This window comes from Geotrypetes seraphini, chromosome 6, assembly GCF_902459505.1.
Source record: "Geotrypetes seraphini chromosome 6, aGeoSer1.1, whole genome shotgun sequence".
In the NCBI taxonomy this organism is placed as follows: Eukaryota; Metazoa; Chordata; class Amphibia; order Gymnophiona; family Dermophiidae; genus Geotrypetes; species Geotrypetes seraphini.
The window spans coordinates 60286446-60312329 of NC_047089.1; the positions used below are offsets into that span (position 1 = coordinate 60286446).

Consider the following 25884-nt stretch of genomic DNA (forward strand, 5'->3'; position numbering starts at 1 on the left):
CTTCCCTTCCCTTCTCACTGCTGCCATCGGGGATCAGGCCAGCACCGTGTCTTTGATCTCCCTGCTTCTCTTCCATGCTGGGCCGACCAACTAACGCGGCGGCCCGACGTCAATTCTGACGTGGAGAGGACGTTCTGGCTAGCCAATCGCTGCCTGGCTGCCCGGAACGTCCTTTCCGACGTTAGAATTGACGTCGGGCGGCGAGAGTTGATCGGCCCCGTGCAGAAGAGAAGCAGGGAGATTTCGACCTGTTCCCGATTGCGGCAGCGGCAGCAGCCTATTCCGCGGCGGTGGTGGCATGGGGGAGGCAGGAAGGAAGAAAGAAAGAAGGTGTGTGTGGGGTGTGGGGGACAGGGAGCCAAAAAAAAAAGCAAAAAATGGGGCACGGAGGAAGGAAGGAAGAAAGAAGGGGGGGGGGACAGGGAACCAGAAACAAAGCAAAAAAATGGGGCACAGAATCAGAGAAAGACAGACATAGAGAAAGATAGAAAAAGTTGGGGGAGGGAATGAGGTCTGGAGGAGAGGAAGCATATAGGAGGCTGAAAGAGGGAAGAAATATTGGATGCACAGTCAGAAGAATAAAGTGCAACCAGATGAAATTACCAAACAAAGGTAGGAAAATGATTTTATTTTCAATTTAGTGATCAAAATGTGTCTGAATTTATATATGCTGTCTATATTTTGCACTATGGCCCCCTTTTACTAAATCGCAATAGTGTTTTTTAGCGCAGGGAGCCTATGAGCGTCGAGAGCAGTGCTGGGCATTTAGCGCAGTTCCCTGCGCTAAAAACTGCTATTGTGGTTTAATAAAAAGGATGGGGGGTATATTTGTCTATTTTTGTATGGTTGTTACTGAGGTGACAATGCATAGAGTCATCTGCCTTGACCTCTTTGAAAAAACCCAGAATAGGAATGATGATTAACATTTTCTCAGCGTATAGTGTGCTTTGTGTTTTTTAATTTTATTTTTGGTAGATCATTTTGACTTGGTCATTTTAAAGTAGCTCGCAAAAAGTTTGGGCATCTCTGAGCTAGAGCGTTGAAACTGTGTATTTCTATTTTATCCCCCCTTTTACAAAACTGTGGAGCGTTTTTTAGCGCCAGCAGTGGTGGTAGCAGCTCTGATGCTCAGAATTCAATGAGCGTCAGGGCTGTTACCACCGTGGCTAAAATCCACACTATAGTTTTGTAAAAGGGGGAGGGGTTCATTTGTGATGACATATTCCATACTAGGCGAAGGTGTTTTCTGTGTTCTGTGTGTTTGAAAGACATGGTTTTCTGTTAGGATTGACGATGTAGGATTGATCTGTGCTGGTCTGGCTTGTTTAGTTTTACAATGGGTATATTGATGTACTGCTCACTGCAATATGTAAGATGCTGCCTTTTCCTAGGTACTCATGTGTGACGTGTGGTTTGTTACTAAAAATCATGTTTTTCTTACAGATGGGGGGGGTGCCAAAAAATGATGGGCCCCGGGTGTTACATATGCTAGGTACGCCACTGTATGTAAAGATACCAGAAAGCTGGCATAGCAAAAACTTTAAGTAAATTGTTATTCTTCTAAGTTTTGAATATTTAACCCTCCCACAATCTCACGGGCACTCGTTTCAAGTTTATTGAGATTTTGATTTAAACACAATATCAAATATTTTCAATGCGTATAACAAAAATAAATTTGGGGAAATAAATAAAACCATTTGAACAATAAACATACAAACATATCCATAGATGATTAAAAATACATAAGGAGTACAAGGATAAACTACATTTGTTTAAAAATGCGTCCTCCGTGCCTGCTCATAAATTTGTGGAGTATGTAACTTGTCGCTCATGCATATTTTTTTTTGCACACACCTCATCAATCCTTAAAGGAAACATTGGTCCTAGGCCACCATAGCACAAATTCCTGTATTATGCTTCTGCTGTGCACAACAATAAACAATAAACACTGCTGTCATACTTTTTTTTGTCCCCTGCCGATTTCCTGATAGCACCCCCTGGACAAAAGGGGGGGGGGAAAGGGGTGCGTGGGGGGGCCCAATAGGATTGCTCAGTAAGGGGCCCAGAAATTTCTGATGGCAGCCCTGTCTACCCTGAATGGGCGCAGTCTATATCGGTGCATGTAACTTTTAGATTGGCCCTGATCCACCTATGTTCCTCCCCTGGCGATGCCTCGTTTTCAGATTTACGCACTAGGACTGACACGCGCCGCTTTACAGAATGTGCCTATCAAGTTACGCGCCAACTAGCTTCAATTATGAAGTGCTAATTGCCAATTATCCATGTCAATTGGTCTTCTTAAACAATTAAGATGTGCGTGCAAATTGACTGCATACCAATTTGCATGAACAACATGGTGCGATATAAAGAACTTGGGAGGTAAACGCAAATTCTATAACAGCGCTCTGTGCAAAACTGCTATTATGGAATACTAGTGTAAGTCTGCATTTTCACGCCTAAAACAGTTGGCCACTGTGAGAACGGGCTACTGGGCTTGATGGACCATTGGGCTAACCAGTAAGGCTATTCACATTCTGTTAACTCAAAAACTGGTGTAAAAAGTTGTGCCTAAGTAGTGATAGTTTCCACAACTGCTTATGCCTATTACTTATTTAGGAGACACCTAAAAACATATCTGTTCCTGAAGTATTTAGGTAACTGACCTGTACAATTCTTAGGCCACAATATCTGATATCTAGAGCTGTTTATCACTAGCTCTTAACTTTGTTAATTCTACTCAATTTGTAGCATCTTTTAATCATTGTAAACTAGAGAATGACACGGTGACAAAATTCATCACCATTCCCGTCCCCGCGGATAACCGCGGAAAACCATCTTCATGTCATTCTTTAAGGAGAGAGGGAAGAATCAGAGTATAATTGGGCACAACCACTGACCCGCAAGCTTTGCTTTGAAGAATGCTGGTGTAGAAGGACTGAGGTTGAAACAGACACTACAGAATGATAGTCTCTGGTATCCAGAGCAGATATTGTGATGTCATAATGCCTCATTCCACCAGTGCCTAAGAGCCAATCACATCAGTGATGTCACAATGGCTTCATTATCCTTGGCTCACATAAGAATCAGAGTATGAATGGCCACAGCCACTGACCCGCAAGCTTTGCTTTGAAGAATGCTGGTGTAGAAGGACTGAGGTTGAAATAGACACTAGAAAATGACATGGGATTATTTCCCGCGGTTATCCGCGGGGACGGGAACGGTGATGAATTTTGTCACCGTGTCATTCTCTATTGTAAACCGCATAGAACTTCCTGGTCCTGCGGTATATAAACTGTTATTATTATTATTAAATGACAGCATTCTATAATATCACGTCTAATTGCCTGGCATATCCCGACCCGCCTATGTTCCTCCCAGGTCCATGCCCCCTTTGGAGTTTAGCGCCATTAAAATTAAGTGCTCAGTTTATAAAATAGGTTCATAAGTTAAGTTACATCGTAACAACAAATTATTTCCAGTTAGTTCTTAAGACCAATTATTCATACTTATTGTCAATTAAGTGCCAATTGAGCACCCTGAGTTTGTGGGTTTGATCCCAGCCTGACTCCTTGTGCCCCACGTACCATAGTTAGATTGTGAGCTTGGTAGGATAGGGAAAAATGTTTAGAGGACATGATTACTAGTCAGAGTATTGTAAACCATTTTGATCTGTGGAGGAAAGGCAGAATCTCAAATAAAAATAACCATAACCACAAGGGAATGATCCTAGGCTCAGTACCAAGGAATAAATCAGATCTAACTGCAAACCTATAAACATGGAAAGAAGAAATAAAGAAGGGAATAAACAAACAGAAAAAACTTTCTGTATAGAACTAATCTGCAAAAACAGCAAACTTTACCACAAAGAGACCGCTTCTGGCCCCTTGAAGTACAGAAGATCTGGAATCTTTCACCGGATAGGGTGAGGCTACAGACTCTCCCTTTCACTCTTGGAACTACTAGATGGGTTGGTCATCATTACTAAAGAGACCTCCTTGGGACTGGAAATAGGATTCAATTCCTTTTATAAGCTTGTGTTAATCATTTGTAAGCCTCACATTAAGACTATGCACAGACTGCAGGATGGATGGATGGATGGATGCTAAAAGTATCACAATATGAAGGCAACATATGAGAGGAGCACATGACCTACTAATCTACTAGAATCAACTGCTGCCTCCTATCAGATCCCTCAAATGGCTTCTGAGCTTTAGGAAAGCAATAAAAACTTACCCCTTCCCATAAATTCCTTCCTTAGTATCCTTATAGTAGAACATAGTAACATAGTAGATGTCTACAGATTAGAGAATGACACGGTGACAAAATTCATCACCGTTCCCGTCCCTGCGGATAACCATCTTCATGTCATTCTTTAAGGAGAGAGGGAAGAATCAGAGTATGAATGGCCACAACCACTGACCCTCAAGCTTTGCTTTGAAGAATGCTGGTGTGGAAGGACTGAGATTGAAATAGACACTAGAAAATGACATGGGATTATTTCCCGCGGTTATCCGCGGGGACGGGAATGGTGATGAATTTTGTCACCGTGTCATTCTCTACTACAGATAAAGACCCGAATGGTCCATCCAGTTTGCCCAACCTACCCACTCTTTAAATTACTGATTTAATTTAAATTTTCCTTCTTCTTAGCAATTGCTGTGCCAGAACCTATGCTTAGGTTCCATCTATTGAAGTCTCCATCAAAGCACACTCCAGCCCATCTAAACCATTCCAGCCTTTGAAGCCCTCCCCCAGCCCATCCTCAACCAAACACCCAAGTAGAATGCCTAAACCCCAGCACCTTTTCAGTCCTCTAGATCTACTTACTCTATGTAGGTTAACTTAGGACGATAAAAACGTATGTTAATTTAAGATGATCAAATTGCATACTAAACTTGACTCTCTGTATATGTTAATCTATGATGATCAAACTACACACATGTAAATTTATAACGTTTGTCTATGATTTAAGTACTGTATGTCAACCTTGTAACCCGATCTGAGCTCGTTGAGGAGGACAGGATATAAAACAAATGGACTAACTAGCTAATCAAATAAATGATTGAATGGGAATTTTCAAATAGCCTGGGGAGGTGGGGAAAAGATTGAAAAGAAAGAAAAGTGAAAGGGGGCCATGCGGAGAGATGCCCCTGGAAGCTGTCAGTGCAATAACAACCTGAAAATGGTTTTGGGGAATGAATCTGAAAGGGAGCAAATGGGGAAGAACCTAGAAATAGAGGCCTCCTTTTACTAAGGTGGGCTAGGTCTTTAACGCGTGGAATAGCGCGTGCTAGACCTTAACGCCAGCATTGAGCTGTGTTAGTTCTAGAAGCGTAGCGTGTGGTAATTTCCTTCGTGCGCTAAAAACGCTAGCGCACCTTAGCAAAAGGAGCCCAGAGTGTCTGATGCCTTTAATCTAGAAATCCTAACTTTAAAGTTGGTATTTCGAGAATGTCACTATCGCACATCATCTTTTTTTTTCCCCCTCTATATTTAAATCTTTTTACTGAGCAGTGACAACAGCAGGTATAACAATAGCAGAAAACAAAATTTACAATAGCGGGCCTATGTTTCCCAGAGTCAGGCTTATTATATGGGCTGTATTGGCACTCAACTCTGTGTCTGTTGTTCTGTGGAGGTTAACTCTTACTTTCATGGTATCTGGAGTTGTGAGGGGATTCAGGCCTTTTGGAAGGCGCTGGCTTCCTTCTTACAGGACCTGGTGCAGGTTCCTGTGCCTGTATTGGTGCTTCCTATGTTATTTGCTCATTTTTCTTCATTCTCTGTGTACACTTCTTCAGAAAAACTGTTTCTTAGCAAATGTTTCATTTTGGGGAAGAAATGTATCTTATGTTGTTGGTTTTCTTCTGAACCCCCTTCCTTATGGCTTTGGAGGAATCGACTTCATGAACTTATGGGCTGAGAGGCCCGTTTGGCTTGTCCTTCTCGTCGCCGGAGCAGAGACTGTCAACACTTGGACTCCATACTTGAACATTTTGTCCTCTGCGAGTCGGAGCCATATCCTGAATAGACTCCAAATATAATCGAGTATACCTGTTTGACGTTTATCTTTCCCCCGTTTGGGTGTTGTGGTATTTTTCTCAGAGGGGTTGGGAGGAAAGGGGGAGGTTGGGGTTCTTTCTGGGGGGTAGGAGTGTTGATCTTGATCGTGGAGGACATAAGAGTCCAGTCCTCCGCGGTAGCTGGTTGCTATTGTAAACTTTGTTTTCTGCTATTGTTATACCTGCTGTTGTCACTGCTCAGTAAAAAGATTTAAATATAGAGGGGGAAAAAAAAAAGATGATGTGGCAACTGGCAAATCCCATGGATGTAATAATCCTTTTTGACTCCACCTTCTCCATTGCTAGGAGAGGTGCTAGTATATGTACAAGCCACAAAATAATAGCAGTGGTTTGTGTGACAGTGCTGCAAAGCAAACCTCACTCACAGACAAGTCAGCTCTAGAGACAGAGCAAGGACACAGGGAGGGCTAACCAAGGAGCAACAGCATACGGAGGACCAGCCAAAGAGCCATGGTAAAAGCCTTCAATGATAGCCTTTCTTATTCTGAAAAAACAAACCAACCAACAGAGTAGCTATTTCTGAACAAGTTCCTTGTGTCTAGGGTTAAGTTTTGAAATATTCCTGTTCTAAGCTGGGCTCAATGTGTAAGTCAGAGGGTTTTACACCTGTTGGATAAAGCTGTGAAATATACACCTATACAGTATATTGATACAAAATATTAAGCAAAAGATGATTGTTTTTATTCAATGTGCAAATTTATTTTCATGTTTAATGCAAAAAATGCTAGACGCGGAGTGGAGTAGCCTAGAGGTTAGAGAACTGGGCTGACAACCAGGGAAATCCAATTTAAATCCCACCCTTGTTCCTTGTGATCTCGGGCAAGCCACTTATCCCTCCACTGCTTCAGACGCAAACGTGGATTGTGAGCCTTCCGAGGACAGGGAAATACCTACCCCCTCTTTTACTAAGGTGTGCTAACCGAGTAGTGCGCGCTAAACGCTAACGCATCCATAGACTAACATGCATGGGTTAGCTAAATCAATTAACGCTAAATCAATTAACGCACCTTAGTGAAAGAGGGCCCTAGTGTACCTGGATGTAACTCACCTTGAGCTGCCACCGAAAAAAAGTATGAGCTAAATCTATATAAACGCGGTTAAGTACATCTGTTATTTACTTACTCTAGTATGGATTTATCAACACCTGTCTGAAATCGCTTGTTGTGGAGAAATTTGGTGAGGAGACCTGGGAGGCTCTTCGGTGAGTGCTTTATTTTCATATTATGCTTTATTTTGTACTACTATGCACCACTATGTAAGGTCCTGTCAGGCCAAGTCCTGTTATGTGTTGTAATGCTCTATGGTCACACTCTGTAATGCTTTGCCCTCCCATGCCATGCATGGTCAGGTGTTTAAATGCTCTATCACCCTCCGCTATGTCCTACAATACTATGCGATACTCTATTCCACCTGGCACCTCATAACTGCACGATGCCTTTTCAGTCGTATATTATTATTTACTATCGTACTTACCTGCCATATTTTGCTGTGTATTGCTAGGCTCAATTAACTACGATCATGCTTGCTATGTCTCGTTGTATCATGATATACACTACGCTTTGCCATATCTTATTATGTTTTGCTAGGCTCAATTAACTACGATCACGACCCGCTATGTCCCATCATATCATGACATACAGTTATATTTTTGCATGTAAGCTTGTAACCCATTCTGAGCTCTTCTGGGAGAATGGGATATACATCCGAATACATAAATAAAATATAATGGTAATAAGTTAAAAATTTTGTTTACACTGGCATAATTTTAGTCCCTTAACTATATAGGTATAATTCTGGTTTGAATAGAGTCACAAATGATAAATCTGCCAGCTGCAATCAGGGTATCTGGTTCTTTACTGTCTCCTGATGACTAAGAACATATCACAAAAGGGAACTTGTCATTTTCCAAATAATTTTGCATATATTCTAGTACAATTATGGGCTAGAGAGGCATTGCCCAGTGGTTAGAGCAGCGGGCAAAGCTGGGAATCCAATCCTTCTGCTCCCATAGACACACTTTCCCCTTCATTCTCCCTGCATTCATGCCACCCCTCTCTTTAAATTATTTCACCGGCTCCCTATCCGCCTTTGCATACAGTTCAAGCTCCTATTGCTGACCTACAAGTGTGTTCATTCTGCTGCCCCTCAATACCTCTCCTCTCTTCTCTCTCCTTATATGCCTCCCAAAAAACTCCATTCCTCAGATAAACTGCTCTTAGCTGTATGTACCCTTCTCCTCCACTGCCACAAATTCTAGACTTTGTTCCTTTCATCTAGCTGCCCCCTATGCCTGGAATAAATTACTCAAGTTTGTCCGTCAATCCACTTCCCTTCCTGCGTTTAAAAGCAGAATGAAAACCCACCTTTTTGATATAGTCTTCAATCCTTAACCCTATTCCTCTGCCCTCCAACCCAGCCCACTGATTAACCGTTCCCCTTAACTGTATCCATGACATCCTGTTTGTCTGTCTTGTCTGTTTAGATTGCAAGCTCTTTCAAGCAGGAACTGTCTTCTTTGTGACATCACTGCGTACATCTGGTAGCGCTATAGAAATAATAGTAATGTAATGTAATGTAATGTAATTTATTTCTTATATACCGCTACATCCGTTAGGTTCTAAGCGGTTTGAAGAAAATATACATTAAGATTATAAATGATAAGTAAGAAGGTACTTAAAAAATAGTAGTAGTAAACGTACATGCCAGACTTGATGCTTGTGCAAAGTTGCTCATGTAAGTTATAAAATAAGTCAGTTGGGTGTATAATGTAATTGAATAATTAGATGCTAATTGCCATTAATAAAAATGGTTGGGTATAATTGGTGCTGGTTGGCATAATTTAGCAGTTATGCACATAACTGTCCTTAGTCAAGAATCTATAAAATATGTGTGCAAAATCCATAGTAGAGAGTTGCACAGGGAAAGAAATCCCACCCATCCCCACCCGTCCCCGTCAGGATCCTCTTTGTCTCCACCCGTCCCCGCAAGGAATTACCTCCATCCCCGCCCGTCCCCATAAAAAGCAGAAATTACTTAAACTAAACTAAACTAAACCTTGGGTTTATATACCGCACCATCTCCACGAATGCGGAGCTCGGCACGGTTTACAGGAAGAAGGATGAGAGAGGAACTACAGTGGAGAGATTAAAGAGTTAGGTGTAAAGGGGGAAGGTGAGAGGCCTAAGAGGGGGGAAGTGTTACAGTTTTGAGAATAGCCAGGTTTTTAGGTGTTTGCGGAAGAGTTGGAGGGAGCTTGAGGTTCGGAGTGGGGAGGTGAGGTTATTCCAGATCTCAGTGATTCTAAAGGGGAGGGATGACCCAAGTTTGCCTGCATGGGAAATACCTTTTATGGAAGGGAAGGATAGTTTAAAAATTTGGGAGGATCTGGAGGAAGTAGGGGTTAGGGAGTTCCAGGATAGAGGGATAACGGCAGGAAGGATACCATGTAGGATCTTGTAGGCCAGACACGCACATTTGAAGTGGATCCTGGGGATTACTGGGAGCCAATGGAGCTTAGACAGGAGTGGTGAGACGTGATCAAATTTGCTTTTTGCGAAAACAAGCTTAGCTGCGGCGTTCTGAATCCGCTGAAGTTTGTGGAGGCTTTTCTTGGTTAGGCTGAGGTAGATAGAATTGCAATAATCCAATCTCGAGAGGATGATGGATTGTACTAGGACTGCGAAGTGTTTTTGGTGAAAATAGGGTCTGACTTTCCTTAGCATGTGAAGGCTGAAGAAGCATTTCTTCACCAGGGATTGGAGATGTTCGTTGAAGGATAGAGAAGAGTCTAAGGTGACACCCAGAACTTCTGACAGGATCATCAATTCTACAGTTTCTTTTGTGTTTGTGCTGCTGTTTTCCTTGTGGAATCTCTTTGGTGGAACCCTTTTTTTGTTTTCTGTTCAGGTAATTAACTTATAAACCCCTCTTTTACTAAGGCTGACGTGTCCATTATATTATATGGACGAACCCTGCTTCCAAAGCCTTCCATCCCTGTGAGAGTTCTGTTGGCTAGAGGGGGGTCCCTGTGGGAATCCTGTGGGTTAGGGGGGATTCCTGCGGGTCCCGCGGGATTCCCGCGATCCCCATTCCCTTGCAGACCTCTAATCTATAGTACCAGGTAGGCGTGGACAGGGGAAGGTCAGGGGTGTGCCCAGAATTTACATGCACCTGTTACGGAACACTAGCAGTTCCATGCCTAACTGCCTGCAGTTGGACATACGCATTTATACCTGTCCAAAGTTAGGTGGACTTAGGCTAGTATTCTATAAAGCGATTGTGTGTGCAACATCCTGATGATCTATAGACAGTGGCAGAGCGGGGGGTGAGCGGCGACCCTCTCCTGCTCTCTTCCCCGCCCCCCCTGCTGCACATACGCACCCCTTCCCTGTACCCAACTTAAGAAAATAAGAATAGCCACACTAGAAGGACACGCTAGAAGGACTATTAGCCTGACCCAGTGTGGCTATTCTTATTTTCTTAAGTTTATGCATTTGTGAAAAGAAAGCTCTTACCAGATATATTAAAGAGGCAATTCAATAAAGCAGGTTCTAACATTTATGCACTGATTAGAAATATGAATGATTATAATAATGGCAAATAGGTGTAAATGTGTGTAAATACCAAATTTCCACTTAAGGGACCTATTTTTCATGGATTGAAGATATTTTGATTTCATTCAAGATAAGTGCTAAATTTAGATAAGTGTTAAATTTAGAAGGTTAGGCTAATGCCTTGGACTTTGCAATATGAATTTTGGCACTGTGGACTATGCCTTGTGACTGTTTCAAGTGCTGTGATTTATAACTTGTTGAACTATAAGCCATTGATCTGAAAGATAGTGGCATGTGGCAAACTCCACTATGAGGGGCCGCTGAAAAGTTCTCAACCCAACCAATAAAGTCAGGGCAGTCTCCATCGGGGGCTATACACTTAGGCTCCTTTTTAGCACACGCAGAATTTTAGCGCATTCTAAACCTGCGCTAAGCGGCTATAACTAACGGTAAAGGGGATTGAACTCTCATATGAGGAAAGACTAAAACAGTTAGGGCTCTTCAGCTTGGAAAAGAGACAGCTGAGGGGAGATATGATTGAAGTCTACAAAATCCTGAGTGGAGTAAAATGGATGCAAATGGATCGATTTTTCACTATGTCAAAAATTACAAAGACTAGGGGGACACTCTATGAAGTTACAGGGAAATACTTTTAAAACCAATTGGAGGAAATTTTTTTTCACTCAGAGAATAGTTAAGCTCTGGAACGTGTTGCCAGAGGATGTGGTACGAGCGGATAGTGTAGCTGGTTTTAAGAAAGGTTTGGACAAGTTCCTGGAGGAAAAGTCCATAGTCTGTTTTTGAGAAAGACACATGGGAAGCCACTACTTGCCCTGTATTGTTAGCATGGAATATTGCTACACCTTGGATTTTGGCCAGGCACTAGTGACCTGGATTGGCCACCATGAGAACGGGCTACTGGGCTTGATGGACCATTGGTCTGACCCAGTAAGGCTATTCTTATGGGTGACAGGTCAAGAGCGCACAACAAAGGCGCACTGATAACCCAGCGCAAGGTGGAAGTGCGCTGAAGAAAAACAGTATTTTAAAGGGCTCCGACAGGGGGTGTTGGGGGGGAACCCCCCACTTTACTTAACAGAGATCGCGCCGGCATTGTGGGGGGTTTGGGGGGTTGCAACCCCCCACATTATACTGAAAACTTCACTTTTTCTCTAAAAAATAGGGAAAAAGTTAAGTTTCCAGTAAATGAGGGGGGTTACAACCAGTGTTCCCTCTAAGCTGCGCTGGCGTGCGCTGGCGCACAAAATATTGCATCGCAGCGCACAAGTTTACGTCACAGCGCACGGCGTACGGAGATTGCAGGGCGGCGAGACTGGAGAATCGGGCGAGTTGGCGCTGGCGCCCGATATTTGTAGCGCACAGCGAAAAAAAAAATTGCCCACAACACCCGCCCGCTTAGAGGGAGCACTGGTTACAACCCCCCAAACCCCTCACAACGCTGGCGCGATCTCTGTTAAGTAAAGTGTGGTGGTGGGGGGGGAGTTCCACACCAACACCCCCCGTCGGAGCCCCTTAAAATACTGTTTTTCTTCGGCGCGCTTCTGCCTTGCGCTCAGTTGTCTGCGCTGGGTTGTCAGCGCGTCTTTGTCGTCGCGTGCTTTTGACTATGAACCATTCTTATGTTCTTATGATAAATGCTAACAACATTACTCATAAAGGAGTTTCAAATTGTAAATGATTTAACTTTCCACTTTAACCTATGTTTTCTGGAATTTTCTTTCAGAACACAAGCGGAGGTTCAAGACAACTTCATGACTTATGAAGTTTATGATGATGTCATTACTTTAAGACTGGTTACAGAGGCTTGCAGGATGCTGAGTAAGTGAACCTAATGACCTTGAAGATTGGTTAGCATGAACTAGAAGTTCTGCTTAGAATGAATGAAGCCTAATTTCTAGCATGCGACTGGACCTATGATGATCTAGAAACGAAGACCTAGGTTGACTGATTCCACTAGCCTCTTAGCAATTCCAGAAATTCTGGAGTGCACTGGATGCAAATCAAAAAGTATTAGGTGATATAATTGCACCCCCTAATTCATGGAATAATCACAAGTGTGGGTATGATAACCCTGTCACGATCCTCGTAGGTCCTCTTTTACTAAGCCGCGGTAGAGGTTTCTTCTGGGGCCCAGAGCGCTAAATGCTCCAATGCTGCTCTTTGAGCGTCGGAGCAGCAAAGGAACATTTAACACTCCAGGCCACAGTAGAAACCTCTATCACGGCTTAGTAAAAGGCAGCGGGGGTGGGGATGCTAATCACATAAATGTATTTATGAAATGTGAATCCTCATATTCTCTTGGACATACCCAGAATAGAAAAGAAGTTAGGGGTGCCAACTGTGCACGCTTATTTATGGATCCAGAAAAAAAAAATACAGATAGGGGTATGAATTCATGAGCATTTGGTGTGTTAATGTACTGTATATTTCTTAATATGGACGCCATGCAAAAGTCCAAAATATAATCTCTCTTGATAACTAGATCTTCACCAGGCATGAAACATTCAGTTGTTGTTAGTCAGGACAGCTAAAATCACAGATATCCACAATAATACTGCCCAGAATTATATCATAAATCAGGCAAAGCTTGGATGATCAGAGATGCTCTCCCGTTAACTCACCAACATTTGTTATTGGTCCCAGGAACCAAAAATCTTTTTTTAAATGTTATAATTTTTTAATATTAGAGAACTGATAATACCCATCAGTGCTTGACAACTGCAGATAATTTTTCTTCACTACTTTCAGTTTCCTACAAAAGTATTAACTTACCTAAAATGAGCAAACAACACAAAGCAGACCAGCAGGTGTAGAGGTGGGCAATTTTCTTTTAACCAAATACATAACATAGCCACATTTCACCTTAAGAGGCTGCATCAGGGGTAGAGTTGTCAATATAGACATATACAATAATTTAAAAACAACAACTACAATACAATAATTAAAAACCAACAACAATATAGACGTTTCACCTTAAGAGGCTGCTTCAGTTGTCAATATAGACATATACAATAATTAAAAACCAACAACTAAGCCTTAAGGGTTCCTTTTACTAAGGCGCGCTAACTGATTTAGAGGACTCATATATTCTATCGGTGCCTTAGCATTTAGCGTGCACTAATCTTTAGCATGCGCTAACTCAATTAGCGCGCCTTAGTAAAAGGACCCCTAAATTGTCCAAATAAATACACTCAATTAAAATTAAGAGACTATACAATCCTAAACTACATGGATAAATGTTCAGACATAAAGATTAATGAAAAACAGGAATAAATATAAAATCTACCATAGAACAAAATCTATTCCAGAGAAAGGAAAATGGTAAAACCAGAGAGCATAATTTGAGGTTGAGGTAATGTTAGGAAATTCTTCTTTATGGAGAGGGTGGCTGATGCCTGGAATGCGCTCCCGAGGGAGGTGGTGGAGAGGAAAACGGTGACAGAGTTCAAAACAAACGTGGGATGAACACAGAGGATCTCGAATCAGAAAATAATGGGTATATATTGAAGGAACTGGGCAGACTGGGCAGGCTTGCACAGTCTGTGCCCCGTATATGGACATTCAGTTGAGGATGGGCTGGCGAAGGCTTAGATGGCTGGGATGGCGAGGTTTGACGGAGACTCCAGTAGACAGAGCCTAAGCACACTACCGGGCAGAGCTCTGGGTTTCTGGCCCAGTAATATCTAAGAAAAAGGACCATTTAAATTAAATGATTAAATTATAGAGTGTGTATGGTTGAGCAGACTGCTGTCATTTCCTATGTTACTATGAAGTAAAAACAGAAGTACAGCACAATTTTCTTCTCATGGAACATCAAGTAATGAGGCATATAAAGAAAACAGAATGTTTTCTGAACATGCACATTTGTGTGGACCAATGATTTCAGCAAGTGACATTTACAGTATATTCAAAAGAGCACATATACACACACTTTTCCCAATAGGAAAAATCTATCATCCAACTTGAAAGTGGTAAAAGAGAAAGTGGTATAAGAGAGAGGAAGTTCTGGGCTAGCCAATCGCTGCCTGGCTGGCCCGGAACTTCCTCTCCGATGTCAGAATTGACGTCGGGGAGCGGAATGCTGGTCAGAGCGATGCTTCTGCAGGGAGATCTTGGAGCAGCGGTGGCTTGGGGGTCTGTTCCCTGATGGTTGCGGTAGTGGCGGCAAACCTAGTGGCTTAGGGGAGGGCAGGGAGAAAGAAAGAAAGGGGGCAGGCAGGGAGACAAAGAAAGAAGGGAAACAGAAAGAAAGGGGGCATGGAGAGAGAAAGAAAGAAAGAAAGAAAAAAGAAAGAAAGAGAAAGAAAGGGAGGCAGGGAGACAGAAAGAAAGAAGGGGGCAGGGAGAAAGAAAGAAAAAGTTGGGGGAGAGAATGGGGTCTGGAGGAGAGGAAGCATACAGGAGGCTGAAAGAAGGGAAAAAATATTGGATGCACAGTCAGAAGAAGAAAGTGCAACCAGAGACTCATGAAATCACCAGACAACAAAGGTAGGAAAAATGATTTTATTTTCAACTAGCTGATGCCCCGGCGTTGCACGGGTATTTAATTATAGCAATAACACTGTAAATGGATTCAAATAAAGATACTTTATAGTGGTGAATGAAATTATTTTTTTACAGCTTAATAAAAAGTACAATATTCAAATTATAATGTGAAATATTTGACAAAATGAATACAATACAACTAACTCAAAACGTGATTATAAACAACATTTTTAGTTTCACCTCCTGGAGCAAGATCATATAAATTCTTGGGTGAACCCACCCTTGAGCAAGCAACATAGAGTTGTGGGCCGCGAGACCCCCAGAACATATCACCCCAGGTAGTGAGGGATCTGCATACCAAGTTTCGTTCAAATCGGTCAAGCCGTTTTTGAATTACAGTGAGAATGGCATCTTTTTACATTATTTCCATTGACATGAATGGGTGAAATCTGATTTTTTGTTTGTAGCTCCGCCCACGTGTGCAGGTGGGCCGCGAAACCCCCAGAACATATCACCCCAGGTAGTGAGGGATCTGCATACCAAGTTTCGTTCAAATCGGTCAAGCCGTTTTTGAATTACTGTGAGAATGGCAGCTTTTTACATTTTTTCCATTGACATGAATGGGTGAAATCTGATTTTCTGTTTGTAGCTCCACCCACGTGTGCAGGTGGGCCGCGAGACCTCCAGAACATATCACCCCAGGTAGTGAGGGATCTGCATACCAAGTTTCGTTCAAATCGGTCAAGCCGTTTTTGAATTACTGTGAGAATGGCAGCTTTTTACATTTTTTCCATTGACATGAATGGGTGAAATCTGATTTTCTGTTTGTAGCTCCGCCCACGTGTGCAGGTGGGCCGCAAGACCCCCAGAACATATCACCCCAGATAGTGAGGGATCTGCATACCAAGTTTCGTTCAAATCGGTCAAGCCGTTTTTGAATTACTGTGAGAATGGCAGCTTTTTACATTTTTTCCATTGACATGAATGGGTGAAATCTGAATTTATGTTTGTAGCTCCGCCCACGTGTGCAGGTGGGCCGCGAGACCCCCAGAACATATCACCCCAGGTAGTGAGGGATCTGCATACCAAGTTTCGTTCAAATCGGTCAAGCCGTTTTTGAATTACAGTGAGAATGGTAGCTTTTTACATTTTTTCCATTGACATGAATGGGTGAAATCTGATTTTCTGTTTGTAGCTCCGCCCACGTGTGCAGGTGGGCCGCGAGACCCCCAGAACATATCATCCCAGGTAGTGAGGGATCTGCATACCAAGTTTCGTTCAAATCGGTCAAGCTGTTTTTGCGTGATCGCGGCACATACACACATACATACCTCCGATTTTATATATATAGATTTAGTGATCAAAATGTGTCTGTTTTGAGAATTTATATCTGCTGTTTATATTTTGCACTATGGCCCCCTTTTACTAAACCGCAATAGCGGTTTTTAGCGCAGGGAGCCTATGAGCGTCGAGAGCAGGGCGGGGCATTCAGTGCAGCTCCCTGTGCTAAAAACTGCTATCACGGTTTAGTAAAAAGACAGGGGGTATATTTGTCTATTTTTGTATGGTTGTTACTGAGGTGACATTGCATAGAGTCATCTGCCTTGACCTCATTGAAAAAAACCCAGATTATGAATGATAATTAACATTTTCTCTGCCTTTCAGTGTGCTTTGTTTTTATTTAAAAATTTTTTTATTGTTAGTAGATCATTTTGACTTGGTCATTTTAAAAGTAGCTTGCAAGCCCAAAAAGTGTGGGCATCCCTGTTCTAGTGGAACCAAATTGCTTGAAGGCTCCTCCTGGGTGAAGTTAGTTCATAATGCTTTAATAATACATGCTGGTGATAAGTCTGTTTCTTAATAATGCAGATGTTTCTGAAGAAGCAGTGCTAAAGCTTTTTGGAGCATATTTCTTCAGCTTTTGTAAGATGTCCGGATATGACAGAATGTTACGGACATTGGGAGGAAACCTGATGGAATTCATCGAGAACTTGGATGCTCTGCACAGTTATCTTGCATTGTCCTATGAGGTACAGTCAGGTTTCTCCATTGAACCAGGAATGAGGACAACAGAGCTTATCATAAACACTGATAAATTCAATGCAAAACAGTAATAAGGCAATGCATTCCAGAGCTTAATTATTCTCTGAGTGAAAAAATGTTTCTTCCTTTTAGTTTTAAAAGTATTTCCCTGTAACTTCATTGAATGTCCCCAAGTCTTTGCAATTTTTGATGGAGTATTTGACACTATTTGACACTGATTGTTATACACTGGACACTGGCAGGGCTGGTGTTAGGGGATGGCAAACAGGGCAATTGCCCTAGGCCAGGGGTAATAAATAATAATAATCATAACAATAGCTTTATTTATATCCCATCATACCTTTTCAGTTCAAGATGGTTTACAAGTCGAAAGGCAGTAAAGTATACAGCGAAATTCCATCATTAGCACTGAGTAGGAGCTTACAAACAGTTGTGTTGCGAGATTATATAGGCAACAGGAAGTAGGGGCGTGTAAGTAGAGGTAGAGTTGGATGGTCTGGGACGTTTAAACAAATTTGTTGAATAAGTGGGTTTATAGTGATTTTCTGAATGTATGGTATGACAGTGAATTCAGGAGCAGGTCACTTAAGGTATTGTTCCAGATTCCTTCTTGAAAGGAAAGTATCTTGAGGAATCTTGTGACATCCCTTGGGAGTCAGAAATGTGTATACAGTAATGTTCTGTGTGAGAAGTGAAGATTGTCCTGTAGGACAAAGTGTTTCAGGAGGTAAGTGGGTGTGGTGCCAAATAGTGTCTTGAAGCATAGGCAGCCAAATTTGATAGTTTTTAAAAATGGGATGCAATAATCCAGCGATTTTAGGATTAGAGCTAAAGTTAGGTTTTAGATAAGCTTCAGATAGGCTAAAGTTAGGCTTCAGGTAGGCTTAAGTTAGGCTTCAGATAGGCTAAAGTTAGGCTTTAGGTAGGCTTAAGTTAGGCTTCAGGTAAGCCTAACTTAACCCTAAGTTAAGCCTATCTGAAGCCTAACTTTAGCCTAACTTAAGCTTATCTGAAGCCTAACTTTAGCCTATCTGAAGCCTAACTTTAGCCTATCTGAAGCCTAACTTAAGCCTACCTGAAGCCTAACTTAAGCCTACCTGAAGCCTAACTTAAGCCTACCTGAAGCCTAACTTTAGCCTATCTGAAGCCTAACTTAAGCCTACCTGAAGCCTAACTTAAGCCTATCTGAAGCCTAATTTAAGCCTATCTGAAGCCTAACTGTAGCCAACTAAACAATGCAAAATCAACGTATGGTTTTAGCGTACACAATTTCCATAGTAAGCAGAAGCAGTTTTTTATTAAGAAGTTGGTGTGGGCGTTAAATGTCAGTTGCTGATCTAAGGTAATTCCTAGGATTTTTATAGTATGGTTGATTGGGAAATTTCTTTCATTCAGGTTGATTGAAGATTCTATGTATTTGTTTGTTGTATTTTGGTGTTTTCTGGGTTTAGTTTTAGTTTGAAGTTTTTTGTCCATTGACAAAGGAAGTTTTTTGTCAATGACAGAGGAAATGAAGTATCTGGTTTTGGTCAATAGTGTAGAGATTTGGTAGGCAATGAATATGTATGAGATGGATTTGCATGCACTGCCTCCTTGAAATACAAAGCTATCTCATGCATATTTATTGTGGATATCCTGAAAACCTGACCTGCCTTTGGCTTTCGAGGACCAGAATTGCCTATCCCTGTCCTAAACCTGCCTGAAGTTGTAGAAGGCATAGCTTTCAGGCAGGCTTTGGGATCTCCTCCTCAGTTTCTATCCTGGGCCCCTGATTGTCTTAGCACAGCCCTGGACACTGTGGCCCGGATTCTGTATAGGACGTCGATCCCGGGCGTCCTATACAGAATTGGGCCTACACCTGCCCAAAGTTAACTCGATTCTGTAACCGACGTCCATGTTGCAGACGCCAGTTACAGAATCGGTTTTAACGTGCCCAACATCCCTCCCCGGACCCCCCTCCAACGGCCCCCCTGAGGATCGCCAGCAGGAGGGTGCCCAACTCCTCCTGCCGGACCATCTAATGCCCCCCCTAAGATCGCTGGCAGGAGGGTACCCAACCCCTCCTGCTGATCCCCCAACGACCCTCCCAATGATCGCGGCAGGAGGGTACCCAACCCCTCCTGCTGACCCCCCCCACCGGCTCCCTCCTAAGATCGCCGGCAGGAAGGTGCCCAACCCCTCTTGCCGGACCCCCCCAACGAACACCACCACCACGGAATCCCCCCTTGACCTTACCAGCAAGTTGGACCGGACGGCTCCTCGCACGTCCGGCCAGCAGGCCCACCTCCATCCAAATGAGGCGGACCCGCCCCTACCCTGCTCAACCCACAGGATCCTAGTGCCTGATTGGCCCAAGCGCCTAAGGCCCCTCCTATAATGGGAGGGGCCTTAGGCACCTGGATCTTCCTAGTCGCTATACTAATCACGGCAAGGAGATCTTTGATGCGATTAGGTACAACGGCCACGTCTACTTACCATGTAGGCCAGCATTTTGCTAGCCTACATTGTAAGCATCTCCCGTTCTGCTAGGGAGATGTGTAGGGCCACCTAGGTTCAGTTAAGGCTACTGCCTAGCCTTAGGCAAGCTTAGGTGGCTTGCGGGCCTCTCTAGGCTCACTGGAGGCGCCTTCAATATAGGCGGCCTGCCTGGGGAGCATTTATTTATTTATTTTTAGAAAAATGTCTTCCGATTGGCTGATTAAACAGCTGTAGGACGCCAACAGCTGCCTACAATCGTGTATACAGATGAAATTAATTTACCTCATGTAGTGACAGAAATGCTTTGGCTTCTCAGGCAATGAATGCACCATCATTTCGTGTGGAAAAAAGGACTGACGGATCAATGCTTCTTCACTATTACTCTGATAGGCATGGCTTGAGCCAGATTGTTCCAGGTAATCTTTAACTGTACCAAATTGTTAGCTCTTTACTCACATGGCTATTGGCAATGATCTCTAAATCTGCAGTATTATTCATTCATAGAACACAGGAAAAACATAATACCTGTATTGTATTATTTTAGGACCTGTCTTTGTAGGCTTTGCTCATGCCAAAATATCATTGTGTGAGATGCTAATTGTCTCACAGCGAGTCTAACATTAATTGTGCGAGCCCAGCCCTGTTGAATGCAATCCCAGCGGTGTGCAGCGTTTGGGTGTCATCAGCCAGCTCACTTCAACATGCTAATAAGATCCACTGATAGTGAAATCTACTGGGGGAGAGATCCCAAAGCCCAGGTGATAAATACAGAACTACTGGTTGATAGCCAACTTCCTTTGCAGAAGACTATAAACAATCTTGCACTGAACAGGAATAGTCTAATAGTTAGAGCTACAGGCTGAAAAGTAGAGAACTAGAAAACAACAGGGCAGGCAGGATAAATGCTGGGTTTGGAAAGTCCGCCTGGGAGCCCAGACAGTCCCCTAAAAAGAGGACATGTCCGGGTTTTCTTGAACGTCTGGTAACCCTACCTTTTACAAAACTGCCGCTGGTCAGTGCATGTATACGTACACCTGGAGGTCACTGCTCCCTTTAAGCTGAATGGGAGTCCTCCATCTACAGTCCTGCCAGTGAGAGGGGAGGGGGGTGCTATTTCACTATCACATTTCTACTAGCGAGGGGCAGACAAGCACTGCAAGACTCCAGGAAACCTGCCTGTCCCTAGTGATAGAAAACACAATATTGAAGCACCCCCCCCACCACAGCAATGCAGTTGGATGACTCCTGCTCAACTTACAGGGAACAATGATGAGTAGATTCTAGAAAGGGCATCAAACCCTTGGGCACTAAGAGGGAATTCTCTAAATGATGCCCTTTTTTTAGACACCCAAGCTCAGAAAAAAACCCCACACCATTGAAACAACGTTTTAAACTAAGTTTCAAGGCACCTACCAGTGCCTAAATAATTGGCACCAGAATTGCACCTCCATAGGTGCTTTAGGCTGCCTAACGCCACTGTGGGCGTGGCTAATGCCAGAAGTGGCATTAGGCGGCCTAAAGAGCCTATGGATCTGCGATTCACATCATATGTAGGCACCAGAAATGGAGACCAGGAAAATCCTGGCCTACATTTCCGGTGCCTACCTTTGCTGGAAGCACAGTTCTGTACCCAGCGCTGCTGTTTGATTGACATGCGATCCCGAGCCACTTTTAAGGCGGCCACTGACAATGGCATCGATTACAGAATCCAGGCCTTTGTGCCAATTCTATTATGGCACTTGTGTGTGAAATTGCCACGGAGCCAACATGCAGGCGCCTAACTTAAAGTGTGAATACTTATGCAATATCAAAGGCTGGTGTAATTGCTGGTGCCTAAAGTATTCTATAACTTACACGTGCAATGCAAGGCATGCCCTTGATCCACCCAAGGGCATGTCCCTTTTGCAGTTGCGTGCTACAACATTTAAGCGTGCTACAAAAATTTAGGTATGTTTGATCTCATCAATAAGAATTCAGCCATACAGCTTTAGAATAACCATTCCCCCTATGTAAATCATACTATAGTGAGGCCCCACTTGGATTATTGTATGGCCCACTTGTACATTTAGGTATGTTTGATCTCGTCAATGATAATTCAGCCCTACAGCTTTATTTATTTTCTATACCATTCTCCCAGGGGAGCTCAGAATGGTTTACATGAATCTATTCAGGTACTCAAGCATTTTTCCCTGTCTGTCTCAGTGTGCTCACAATCTATCTAATGTATCTGGAGCTTTAGAATAACCATTCCCCCTATATAAATCATGCTATAGTGAGTCCCACTTGGAGTATTGTATTCAGTTTTGAAGGATGTTTCTCGTGAAAGACATAAACAGAGGAAGGTAGCAAAAATGATATGGAGTTTGCACAAACAGGCTATGAGAGAAGACTTGAAAAACCTGAATATGTATACCTTAGAGCAGGGGGCTTTAATCTCAACCCAGTGCTCAGGACACATCTAGTCAGACGTATAAAATGAATAGAAAGGAAAGGTTCAACCTGGTCAGTGGACACCAGGAAGACTGAACAAATGACAGAGACTGACCAGTATGGCGATGATGGTTATTGACCAAAAAAGGCCTGACATGGCCACATTTCTGCAAATACTTGCATTAGAACAGCCACTAGATGTTAGAATGGTGTTTGATGTAGTGAGAAAGAACTTACATGTCCTACTTACTTTCATCCAGGAATTCTTCTTTAAGTCTTCCAAACTGAATAGCAACAAAACTACAGCTAATTTTTAAAGCAGGCAGTTGCTAACATATGGCCGAATTAGGCCTCTCGTTGTCAACAAACCATCATTGTCATACGGGTCATTCTCTGTCATATGCTTGACTTTCCTAGTGTCTCTTGACCAGGTTGTACCTTTCCTTTCCATCCACAGTTGGATTGCCTTTCTGGGTTTTCTTCTATCCACAATGAATATGCCTAAAACAAATTTGCATACAATGGAGGTAGAGCATGCAAATTTATCTCATGCATATTCATTATGGCTATCCTGAAAACCTGACTGGCTAGGTGCATTTCGAGGATTTGGTTGAGAACTCCTGCCCTAGAAGAAAGGAGGGACAGAGGAGAAATGATACAGATATGTAAATACTTGAAAAGTATTAATGCAAAATAGATATTTCTCAGAGAAGGAGACGTAGTAGAACTAGAGGATGTGAATTGAGGTTTCAGGGTGGTAGACTTAGGAATAATAACAAAAACATAAACTGTGGATAAATAATAATAATAATAATAACTTTATTCTTGTATACCGCCATACCCAGAGAGTTCTAGGCGGTTCACATAGGTTAAACATGGATTACATGCAGTTAGGAGTTGGTTGAACAGATTTATATAAATTAAGTATAGATTACGTGCATCGTTACATGCGGTTCACATTAATTAAACATAGTTACATGCAGTTGAGTAATAGTTGAACAGAGTTGCGTGGAGTTAGGTGTTGAAATGAGCAGGGATGCAGGCAGGGGAAGAAGATAAGATTGGGGAGAAGGAAAAGGTGGGTCGGGGGAGGAGGGGCGAGATAGAGGGGGGGAGGGGGGATCTATGAGGAGGGGGGCCATTAAGTGTCGTGGCTTTGGAAGAGGTGTGTTTTGAGTAGTTTTCTAAAGCTGAGGTAGGTTGGAGCCTCGAGGATTAATTGGGCTATCCATGGGTTTAGCTTGGCAGCCTGGAAGGCGAGGGTTTTGTCGAAGAATTTGTTGGAGTGACAGAGTTTTAGGGAGGGGAAAGCAAATAACTGGATTCTGCGGGGGTTCTTGTTTCTGTTATTCAGGATGAAGTGTGGGTTGATGTAGTTTGGGGTTAGGCCGAATACTGTTTTGTAGCAGAAACAAGCGAATTTAAATAGTACTCTGGATTCCAATGGCAGCCAATGAAGTTTGTGGTAGAAAGGGGTAACATGGTCCCATTTTTTCAAGCCGAATATAAGGCGGACAGCGGTGTTTTGGATCATTCTAAGTCTTCTGGTGTTTTTCTTCGTGGAGCTCAGGTAAATGATATTACAATAGTCTAGTATGCTAAGAATGGAGGATTGGACTAGAAGGCGGAATGACGTGTCGTCAAAATATTTTTTTATGGTGCGTAATTTCCAGTGCGCCGAGAAGCTTTTCCTGACTGTATTGTCGGTGTGCTTCTCCAGGGTTAGGTGTTTGTCCAGTGTGACTCCTAGTATTTTTAGGGTTTGTTCGAGGGGAAAGGTCGATCCTTTTACTTGAATTGTGGTGTCTAATATTTTGTCTTTGGGGCTAGCAAGGAAAAATTTTGTTTTGTCGGGGTTTAGTTTCAGTCTGTAGGATTGCATCCAGAGTTCTATCTGGTTGAGTGTATTTGAGAGGGAGGTGAGGAATTCTGGTGTGAAGCTGGATAGCGGGATGACTATAGTGATGTCATCTGCGTAGATGAAGAATTTGAGTTTGTGGCTCTGCAGAAGATTACCCAGGGAGGCAAGGTAGACATTGAACAGGGTGGGGGACAGGGGGGAGCCCTGCGGAACACCACAGGAGTTATCCCAGCTGTATGAAAAGGAGTCATTTTTGAATACTCGGTATGATCTGTTTCTTAGGAATCCCTGGAACCAGTTGAGGACATGGCCGGAGATGCCGATGAGTGCAAGGCAGTCTAAAAGAATGTTGTGGTTGACTAAGTCGAAAGCACTGCTCAGGTCGAGTTGCACGATCAATGCGCTGGAGCCCTGGCTGAAGAGTGTGTGTAAATTGTCTAGAAGAGAGGCTATGATGGTTTCGGTACTGTGGTCAGAGCGGAAACCTGATTGATTTTCGTTTAGGATGTTGAATTTTTCCAGATATGTGGTTAGCTCGGTATTTACCACCCCTTCAGTTATTTTGGTAAATAGTGGGATACTTGCAATTGGTCTGTAATTAGACGGTGAATTGGGTGGTTCTTTTGTGTTTTTTATGATAGGGGTTATCGAAATATGGCCCTGTTCTGCTGGAAAGCTTCCTGTGGATAGAAGGTGGTTTGTCCATGCCAGCATACTGGCTTTGAAGTGGATCGGTGCAGTTTTCAGGACGTGTGGGGGGCAGGTATCCAGTCTGCAGAAGGAGTTGGTGTATTTGTTAAAGTATTTGTTGAAGGTATGCCAGTCGATGGTAGTGAATTGATTCCAGCTTAGGTCCGTTCTGGACCCTGGGTCTCGTGTAGTCCTGTCTGTGTCCGGCAGGATAGGGAAATCCCCGTGGGGGTTTGGGGGGGAAGTTAATGATGATCTTAGTTTCTGTGTCTTAGAGTTGAAGAAGTCTGCTAGGGTGTTAGCGGTTAATGAAGATTCGTCATCGTGGTTTTCGGTGAGTGTCTCTAGGTTGTAGAGGTCGTTGACCAGTTTAAAGAGGTTGCTACTGTTGTTTGTGACATTTCCGATTTTGTGGGCGTAGAAATTTTTTCGTTTTTCCGTGATGAGGTTTTTGTAGTTTTTTAGTTTGAGTCTCCAAGCTACTCTGTGCTCCTGGGTTCCAGATTTAATCCAAATTCTTTCTAATTTTCTAAGGTCCTTTTTTAGCAATTGTAGCTCTGAGTCAAACCATCCCTCTTGGTTTGGGGTTCTGATTCTACGTGTTTTTATGGGGGCTATACAGATGTTCTGGAGATAATTTATTAAACACTGACATATAAAACCATGAAAATTCAATTAAAAAAGTACAATGATAAAAAGTACTATGATAAAAATCCAACCGGATTCATGTTTCGGCGAACACGCCTTCCTCAGGGGTCCAATGGTTTGCAACCTCACATATAAAGCATTTTTTTGCTACTTCAGCTTGTCTGCGGTGTTCTTTGCTCACATGTTTAAAGACAATAGACAGTTTTCAGCCCAATTCTTTAAATGTGAGTTTGTAAACCATTGGACCCCTGAGGAAGGCGTGTTCGCCGAAACATGGATCGTGTAGGGTCCGGTTGGATTTTTATCACTGTATTTTTTATCATTGTACTTTTTAAATTGAATTTTCATGGTTTTATATGTCAGTATTTAATAAATTATCTCCAGAACATCTGTATCCACAGTTTTTGCTTTTGTTTTCATCGGTGGGTTGTTTTCATTGTGGATCATTGGGTCTCCCCATTTTTCTTTGTTGTGCTAGACTTAGGAATAATAGCAGGAAATATTTTTTGCAAAACTCACAAGGTAACTTTTGTCAATTTAAATTTAATGCACAGGTAACCCACTCTGACAAATTATATTAGATACTGTGGTA

General features: G+C 42.7%; 1 protein-coding gene across 1 annotated transcript in view; it reads left to right on the plus strand.

Moving 5' to 3' along the window:
- Positions 1–25884, plus strand: part of LOC117362891 (guanylate cyclase soluble subunit beta-2-like) — a 79675-nt gene that overhangs the window by 12375 nt on the left and 41416 nt on the right. The window contains exons 2-5 of the mRNA XM_033949979.1: positions 7211–7284; positions 12381–12475; positions 17012–17172; positions 19980–20079. Of these exons, the coding sequence (XP_033805870.1) occupies positions 7211–7284; positions 12381–12475; positions 17012–17172; positions 19980–20079 (430 nt within the window). The remainder of the gene's footprint in view (positions 1–7210; positions 7285–12380; positions 12476–17011; positions 17173–19979; positions 20080–25884) is intronic.